We start from the raw sequence: 9,381 nt of genomic DNA, 5'->3' as shown, positions 1-9,381 counted from the left end.
GCGGCTAGAGGGAATTTGACAAGGTTTTATCGTAGTCTTGTTTAGACCACAAATTATTTGTTTGACTAGGGCAAGTTTAGGGATAATGTCGAATATTCCGTTTACACGCAATGCGGTAATTTTATTCTCTTCTATTATTATACTTTAATGGTAACTAGCTTTTATTTTTTTAGACTAGCTGTTGTTAGCGGTAACCTAGCAGCCAGACCTCAGGAAGATTGTTGTGCAGCTTCAATAATCAGTCTGTGACCCATAATATACATGACGTTTCCAATGCGTTTATTTGAAGACTGATTTTTGACGTTAAATATTTTCTTCTTCTTGGCAGTTTTCTCCCTGAGTACCACTACTAGCTACGAACGGTCAAAAAATGCCAACCGTTCTCGACTGGAATAAGGTTTCAGGGATTGACCCAGGAATCCTCCTTGAATGTAAAAATAACAAAGTGGACGAGGTCGTCGGCATGCTTATTTCGGTAAACTTTCATGCACTGTCTCTGATAGTCCTGCCACAGCTTACTTCGGAAGAAAATTGCACCTTAAGTGGGCTATTTTTTACCATAATTCAAAAAGGGTTAATCTAATTTAGAAGTGATTTAAATAAACCGCCTGTTGAGGTCAAAGTGCATTCAAAATGACTTTAAAAATGCAGCTTAAGAAAAACAAATTACCCCACCCACCCAATTTGATGTTTTGCCCCTTTACCAAGAGCAGCATTGTAGTGACTGGTTAATGTGAAGAGTATCTCTTAACAGTTAATTCTGCATAAAGTTGATTTCATACATGGTTATTTAAACTTAAACATGCTTTAAAAGCCTTTATATCTTCAGAGGGTCAGCTACACTCATTACTACATTCTCTACATGTTCTGTTTTTTTGTTGTTCACTATTCCTTTCATCTTTTACCTCAACCTCCTGAACAACAACATGACAAATATTATTACTTAATATACATGTTTTACCTGATATTTGGGAAAGTAATCATTTCTGTTTGTAAAATTTCCTCAAATGTCCTGTCAAGAGTAATGAGGAGCTGTGAAGATTTGGACTTGCAGTTTCCATGTAGCTCATTTTTAAATTTTTAATCATTTATTTACCTTGTGACGGCACGGTGGTGCAGTGGTTAGCCTCCGGCAGCCACGTATATAAACAGATTAGAAGATAAATGAATATTTACCTTCTGTCTTTTGAAGTTTTTGGATCATATTTTAGCCAAACCTAAAATGTGCGTTTTAACTTGCTCCCTTGAAGCCAGTCACCACTGGGTGTTTTCAAAAGCCTGCTAGAGTCTGTCCTGTCTTTTGGAGTTTTATGTTCTTGTGTGTCTGTGTTTTTTCTATTTGGGATTTAATTTTACAAAATTAGAAGAAATTGTGAGTTCTTACATTAAGAATCAGGTAAAATGTTTTTTTTTTTCTTTTGTCTGAAAACAAATAGTTTTAAAAGAAAGTTGAGGTCCCACTCCAATCTACTTTTGATCTATTATAAAAGCATTGCCAGTAGTCTTAATTATAATTATGCTGTTTTTAGGCAAAATAAAAACTGTGTTGTTTTCAAGGACATAGTTTCTACAGAGTGGCAGGAGTTCATCAGAGGTTTATCCCTGAGTTGTGGGCAGGACTATTGGGGCAGAGTTTGCCTGCACTGATATTCCATTAATCCTTTGTTGACACTCTCTCCTGCTAGCTTACAGCCCCTCACAACCAAAGGCTAACATTAGCAGTGCAACAAAAATGATCACTAATATTGGAGCTATTAATTAACTGGAGAATTAAATCAATGGCTCTATTTGTCTTCAAGTTGATACATCAGAATGTGGTGGAGCAGGGAGCTTGTTGCCTGCTTTTTGTCTCTGGATGCTGTGGGACTGTCTTGGCTGAGATGTCTCTGAAGCATCACGTGGCAGTCGTGGACTGTACCAGTGGACTGGCAGACTTGGGTGGGGGTTCCCTTTTTTCAAGAAGTGGGTGTGTTTCAACTACTGGGGAATCACTCTCCTCAACCTCCCTGGAAAAGTCTATGACAGCCTACATGAAAGGAGAATCCTTCCAATAGTCAAACCTTAGTTCCAGGCACAACAGTGTGGTTTCTAGCCTGGTTGTGGAACAATGGACCAGCTCTACACCCTCCATAGGACGCTGAAGGGTTCATGGGAGTTTACTCATTCAGTCTATATGTGTTTTGTGGATCCGGAAAATGCATTTGACAGTGTCTCCTGTGGTAACGTAACGGATGCTCTGTGAGTATGGAGTTAGAGGATTCTTCCTGAGGGATATCTGGTCTTCTATGACCGTAGTAGGACCTTGGTTTGCATAGCCGGCAGTAAGTCGGACCTGTTCCTAGTTCATGTTGGACTCCGACTGCCCTCTTTCACTGGTTCTGTTTATAATCAATAGAATTTCTCGGCTCAGGCAGGGGCCAGAGAAGGTCTGGATTGGGGACCACATGATTTCCTCTCAGCTCTTTGCAGATGATGCAGGCCTGTTGGCTTCATGGAGCCCAGACCTCCAGCATGTGTTTGGGTGATTTGGGGGTGAGTGTGAAGCAGCTGGGAGGAAGGTCAGCACTGCTAAGTCTGGCCATGGTTCTTTATCTGAGAAAGGTAGTTTGTCCTCTTTGGGTGGGTGGAGTGCTTTTGTCCCAGATGGAGGAGTTGACGTATAGTGGGGTCTTGTTCATGAGTGAGAGAAGATCGGAGTATGAGATGGAAAGGCAGATTGGAGAAGTGTCTGCTGTTAAGCAGTTGCTCTCTCTGTCCCATTGACTGAGAACTGGACTGAGTAAACCCTCCCCTCTTGCGTTCCAAACAGCAAGTTACTGTGGTCTCCAAGAAGCCAAAATCCCATAGACTTCTATGAGAAATAAACAGCTAAAACTCTGTAGGTTTATTTGACAAAATAACTATTCTTTCTCTTCTCCTTGTTTTTAACATGTTCTTAATAATCCTTATTTTTTAAAATGATATTTTCATAATAAACAGACCAATCAGATGCCTCAATAAAAGCATGTGGTGCCCACTGGCCCCTACCTCGAATGTTGGAAATGTATGATCGACAGACTTTCCCGAGCCCACTTTTAGTGAAAGGGGAATGGACTTCTAACAAGCTTACCGGTACTCCTAATTGGTGAGAGTGGTTGCCATAGAGACATTGACTCAGATTGACTCGGACCATTCAATCTACTGCTTGCAGACGTCGTCTGACTCCGACTTGGTGGAACCGTATTGTGAAAAATGGTAACTTAATTAAATGCATTAGGTTGGAGCCGGAATTAAACCATTTTCTAAGGGTGACGTCACACTGACTCTGCCCAGTTCTCTTATTCAGTCAATGGTCGGTTTTTTATTGAGTTGAAAAGCGAATCTCTCTTGTTATCGATCAATCTTTGTTCCAATACTCACCTATGGCCATGAACTCTGGGTCATGAACGAAAAAACAAGGCCCTTAATGCAACCGCCTGAAAGGATCTTCCTCTGCATGGTGGCTGCATGTCACCCAGAGAGAGCTGGGAGTAGAACTGCGGCTCCCCCACATCCAGAGGAGCCAGTTGAGGTGGCTCAGGCATCTGGTCTGGATGCCTCCTGGACACTTCCCTGGGAAGGTCCCACTGGGCAGAGACCCCAGGGAAGACCCAGGACAGGCTGAAGAGACTGGTCTGGGAACACCTTGGAATCCCCCCAGAGGAACTGGAGGAAGTGACCTGTGAGAGGGAAGTCTGGGTACCTTTGCTAAGGCTTCTGCCCCTGCGACCTGGTCCCGGATGAGTGGGATAGATGGATGAAGACAACCTTTAGCTGTTTGGCTAAGTCAGCAGAATGTACCCACTCAGCAGCTTTGATTCTGCCTGCTCTCACTGGAGATCTCACATAGCAGCCCACTGCTGCTGATTCAGCTTTAAAATATAAACAGTGTCTTTAAACTGCTATGAGTTGGGGAAAAATGTGTGTATGTAGCAATAATCCTATAGGCTGTAAATAAACAGACACTCTTGGTTTGACCTCTCGCTGTTTAAGTTTGGACTTTTGTTTTATTATGATGTAAAATGACTCTGCTGTTGGCAGTTCTGCCATTTGAACCATTTTTTCTCCACACAGACAGAAGAATGGGAGGTGAAGGATAAAGCTCCAGAGGACATTATTCACATCCTCAGGGTGTGTCAGGCCCTCTTGAAGGTGTCAGGTTTTATTATTTCTACACTTTGATCTCTACATTGAGCATCTGTTAACTGCCCCACCAGCATGTCTTCTATGAAGACAGAAGATTCTATGTGCAAGACACAGTCTTGATGCAGATGTTTGTTTGGACACATGCTGACTCCATTATTGATACGTGCCTGTCATTTTTAAGTCAACTCTCTTTTCCCTTTAGAGGAAAGATCGGGAAGTTGCTCTCAGTGATAGTTTCATAAATGAGATCGGCATGCAACATGCCAAAACTGGTCAGTGCACGGTTTCACCTACCTTGCTTTCTTTTTAGCTTAAAAAACACAAACAACACAGCTTTTAATTTCTGTATCCCTTAGAGAAGGAATTCCTCGCAAAGATATCCAGGCTGGAACAAGATCTAAAGGTAAGTAAGGCTTTTGAGGTTTAGTTTGGTCCATTAGTTCCTCTGCACTTCATGTGTGCATTGCTGCAGAGTGCTCTGTGTTCTTCCAAGAACTACTAAAATGTTCTTTTTGTAATTGCAAGCATGACTGCAGCCACTGTTGCAAATTTAATAAGGCAAAATAAAAGAAATAAAAACACGTCATTCATGCATGTGACGTGAAATCACTTTTCATGCCTATTTACTTCTGGCAGCAGAGCCAATTCTTTGAGCCAATCACAGAGTGCAACCCTGGCCACCACAGGATTGGCTGTAGTGACCACAGAGACACAGCACCTAAGAAGATTACATTTAATTCCATGCACGCACAGCACATTCATTTCTTGTTTTAACTTGATTGGTGTTTTGGTTTAGATTGTTTTAAATGACTATGGCATGCACAGTCATCCTCCAAATGTTAAAACATAATTGTCAATCTCTGTTAAAGGGAACAAGAATGTTGGCAAGCTTGTATGTTAGGCCTGTAAACAGATGGAGGTGATGAAAGACTAAAAGATTTCCCAGTGGGAGTTGTTTGGGATTGTGTTTGTCTTGTTTCCGGTCCACATGGCAAAGCAGCTCGGCACTGGGCCAGATGCTCGCTTTCTTAGAGAGGAGATTCGGCTGCTCGAGGCCCAGCTGGAGGAACGAGAGAAGGACTTGACCCAGTTAAACAAAGGCATGGGAAAGGAAAAGAAAACCAATCAAGAGGTAAGCGTGTGCCACCCATTGTGCAAATGCTCCGTATAGAAGTCAGGCTGAAGAGTTGAGCTTTTAAAGATCCTCTGTAATGTTTAAAATGGGACTTTACACTGGTGAACCCTTTAAATACATTCTTCTATCCTGACATGTGGCAGTGACCTTTTCTGAATCCAATGATAGTCACATTTTGAAATGATCAGCTTATAAATGTTGTTTTGGCCTTTCTCCAAAAGAAATTGTTGATACGACTTTTCCAATTGATATTCTATTAATGGGTAAATATTTTTAGCTTTATTTAAACTTGCAGAAAAGATTTTATTGTGTAGAAATTGACAAATATTTGAACTATAAATGCAAATGAAGGATTTGGTATTAAACCTTGCTTTTGGTTTCGTAGTTGACGAAGAGATTAGAGGAAGCTGAAGACGAGGTGAAGAAGCTGAAGAGAGAGGTATGTCAGAAGCAGAAATACATTGCTCAGATAACGATTTATCCCCTTCATACTTTGTCATGACTTCACCTAAAACCTTCACTCAAATCCTCCGTCTTTGCTCATCCTGTCTTCTGGGTTTCTGCTTCACGGTATAGTTGAAAAAACATAAGAAAAAGGTAAGACTTCTAGGGAGTGATGTGTTGTAAAACAATGTTTTGGTTAGCATGAGTTTGCTAGTGTTTAATCTTCCAGTATTTGCTTTGACACTACCTTTCCATTAGCATAAATAAGTTGGCAGTCCTGCAATCCATGAGGTTGAAGGTGTACCATGACATGTACAGGCTGTCCAAAAGACAACGCTATCCAAATAGTGAAATGTGGAAAAGATAGCTATTTAGCATTAGTTTATAATTGTAGGACATTCCTCTCTTTTTCCTGAAATCAATTCCCTCCTTCCTGTGCCACAACAGAACGAGCAACTGCAGCAGGATGTGGATTTCTATCGTAGAGAGCTGGACCAGAGAGTTCTGCTACCATCCAGAGATGAGGCCGATGAGACTCAGAGGAAGCTCAACTTGGCCAACCGCCAGCTTTACCAATGCTTGGAGGACCTTCAGGTTCTTGGAAATGTTTTGGTTGTAGCATGTGGTGCCTTCAGCAAGTCTGTGGTTTAGACAGAAACCTCAGGAAAACCCACTTGGGTCGTTCAGTGTGAAGTCTGGGTCGCTGTGTAGGCCAGTGTCTCATGCAATCCTCAGAAAAATATGGGTAGTGTCCGAAATTCCTTTACTACTCACTATATAGTGCGTTTTGCATTTGCCAATGTCCTAGAAATTTCCCAAAGGTTTTTGGGAAAAAAAACAGTATTCTTTGATGCTAACTAGATTTGCGAATGTCGACCACAATGAACAATTTTTCATGTGAAAAAAATGTATTTTAATGAATATTTAGAAAACCCCTCCATGTTTTCATGATCAGAACACATAGTCTTTTTCAAATGTTCATTCTGCTTTTGTTTGGGGAGATCGGCGACGTCAGATTTGGCGTTTTAAAAAAAAGAATTGAGCATGATGTCCAAATTGCTTTTAAAGTCCACGGCACTAGATAGTGCTGACCTCGATAGCTTTTTAGTAGTTAGGGAGTAGGGAGGGAATTCAGACATAACCATGGTTTTGGAAATATTTTCATGCTAATTGTCCTTAAATGTTGTTCGAAGTGGCAACAGCTGGGATAGGCTCCAACTTCCCAATGAAACTAAACATAGCAGATCTAGAAAATAGAGAACATCATTGATTGAGTTTACTAGCAAGGGCACACATTTTACATTTAGCAAAGTATTTGGGCCCTTAACAAAGAAAAGATTCTACAATTAAATACTGCCAAAAAAGGCAAGATAACTTCTGTTTTCATTTAAACTTTAAGCTTCTTTTTATGGCCTTTTCTCAGTTTTATTACCTTCTCTTTGTTCCAGTGATTTACTGCATGCATAAAGTCATTGGGCTCCACAGATATATATCTTTTTGTGTCCAGCGGATGATTGATGTATTCTTATCTAATTAAATTCTGCAGCGAACAGAGGATGAAAATGCACACCTGAAAACACAGAATGAGCAGATGCAAAAAAGCCTAGAGGAATCCGTGAAGGAGATGGAGAAGATGACTGATGAGTACAACAAGATGAAGATCGACGTAGAGCAGACCGACTCCATTATGGACCAACTACGTCAAGAGAGGGATCATGCTAAGCTTCAAGTTAGCATCACCGCACTCTGCTTCTTTCCCATTTCTGTCTGTTTATTCATATTCCATCTGCGGGTAGTTTTCCTAAGTAAAACTTTCACGCTGGTCTGGCAGCATTCATCATTCCTCTCCAAGATTATTGCAAAGACCAGAAAGGATCTGATCAAACCAGGCTAGAATGAGGAATCTGCCTTTTTTTTTTTACTAAACCATGTTTTTCTTTGATTATTTTTCTGAAGTTAAAAGTGTAATTATTGTCTTCAAGGCACTGAATTGTTTTTGTGTTTGTGCTGAAGGTAAGAGAGCTAGCAGACAAGATTCAAAGCATGACCCAAGAAAATGACCCAATTATGGCTGCAGTCAACGCTAAAGTGGAGGAGTGGAAGGTATGTTTTACATTCAAAAACACCTCCAGGGCTCTTTTTTTACCCCACTTTCTCTTTTACACAGAGAATATTTCAAACAAGAAGGAAAATATTATACATTTACTAAATCTGACTCTGAACCTGCAGAGGATCTCAATAAACTTGTTGCCAAGTTAGTCATGTTGAAATAAACAAGCTATGATCTTAAAGGGGGCTTCAGTTTGCCAGGATTTCAGGTTAAATGGAGTGTTTGAGAGCTCCACAGAGAAAAAAACACAGCTGTTCTGTGAAGGATCCCAATGCGGTTTTTAAATAGTAACCACAAAAAAACTACAGTTATGACAGATTGATCATTGTCATCCTGTTAATTTAGATTGTGAAGACGGGTAACAGAAAATGTAAGGTAATGCTGTGGTTGTGTCAGAGTTCCCTCACTAATCCCTAACCCCTAAATCTGTATACTCTGTTTTTATTTATTTATTATGTAATCACTTTATGCTCTTTTATCATGTATGTGATGAGTGAATGATGAAGGATGTTATACAGTTTGTAGCTCTGTGGCCCAGAACAAATTTCATTTTTGAGGGCTATAAAGCTTACCTTTACCTAAAAGACTAAAGTGCTTTACTTTACTTTATCCATTGCTCTAGATCCGGGGTCACCAACTTTTTTGAGACTAAGGGCTATATCATGGGCACTAAGTGGTATGAGGGGCGCCACAGGACCTGTTTGCTAAAAACCTCCTATTGTCTTTGGTCCTGTGTGTGTCTTTGGTCCTGTGTGTGTGTCTTTGGTCCTGTGTGTGTCTTTGTGAAACGTTTTAGAGGGATTTGATTATTTAAAACCTGTTATTGTGAAAATCATGTTTAGTTCTCTGAAAAGGATGAAGAGCGGAAAGGCCGTTGGTCCTGATGACCTACCTGTGGAGGTATGGAAGTGTGGAGAAGCGTTCTGGTCCCGATCTTTAAGAACAAGGGTGACACGCAGAACTGCAGCAACTATAGAGGAATAAAGTTGATGAGCCACACAATGAAGCTGTGGGAAAGAGTAGTGGAAGCCAGGCTTAGGAAGAAGGTGGAGATTTGTGAGCAGCAGTATGGTTTCATGCCCTGTAAGAGCACCACTGATGCCATTTTTGCTTTGAGAATGTTGATGGAAAAGTACAGAGAAGGTCAGAAGGAGCTGCATTGTGTGTTCGTAGATTTAGAGAAGGCGTATGACAGGGTGCCGAGGGAGGAGCTGTGGTACTGTATGAGGTCGTCTGGAGTGGCAGAGAAGTATGTCAGAGTAGTTCAGGACATGTATGAGAGAAGTATGACGGTGGTGAGATGTGCTGTAGGTCAGACAGAGGAGTTCAAGGTGGAGGTGGGACTACACCAAGGATCAGCTTTGAGTCCTTTTTTGTTTGCTATGCTGATGGACAGGCTGACAGACGAGGTAAGACAGGAATCTCCCTGGACAATGATGTTTGCGGATGACATTGTAATTTGCAGTGAGAGTAGAGAGCAGGTGGAGGAACAGCTAGAGAGGTGGAGGTTTGCTCTGGAAAGAAGAGG

The 9,381-nt window shown here is 41.1% G+C and overlaps 1 protein-coding gene across 9 annotated transcripts in view; it reads left to right on the top strand.

Annotated features, from left to right (window-relative positions):
* The first annotated feature begins 5 nt into the window (after positions 1-5).
* Positions 6-9,381, top strand: part of cep290 (centrosomal protein 290) — a 61,742-nt gene continuing 52,366 nt past the window's right edge. For 8 of the 9 annotated variants that reach the window (XR_002873366.1, XM_023955467.1, XM_023955460.1 and 5 more), the window contains exons 1-11: positions 6-115; positions 329-475; positions 4,093-4,170; positions 4,367-4,436; positions 4,521-4,567; positions 5,165-5,296; positions 5,685-5,738; positions 5,876-5,896; positions 6,191-6,337; positions 7,290-7,472; positions 7,757-7,846. Coding sequence is in view for 8 of the 9 variants with exons in the window: in XM_023955467.1 (XP_023811235.1) it covers positions 371-475; positions 4,093-4,170; positions 4,367-4,436; positions 4,521-4,567; positions 5,165-5,296; positions 5,685-5,738; positions 5,876-5,896; positions 6,191-6,337; positions 7,290-7,472; positions 7,757-7,846 (927 nt within the window). In the remaining variant the exon portion in view is untranslated. The remainder of the gene's footprint in view (positions 116-328; positions 476-4,092; positions 4,171-4,366; positions 4,437-4,520; positions 4,568-5,164; positions 5,297-5,684; positions 5,739-5,875; positions 5,897-6,190; positions 6,338-7,289; positions 7,473-7,756; positions 7,847-9,381) is intronic. The other variant, XM_023955462.1, reaches the window with a different exon arrangement.

The sequence above is a fragment of the Oryzias latipes genome, chromosome 6, assembly GCF_002234675.1.
Source record: "Oryzias latipes chromosome 6, ASM223467v1".
Taxonomy (NCBI): domain Eukaryota; kingdom Metazoa; phylum Chordata; class Actinopteri; order Beloniformes; family Adrianichthyidae; genus Oryzias; species Oryzias latipes.
This window is presented reverse-complemented; position numbering and strand designations above follow the sequence as displayed.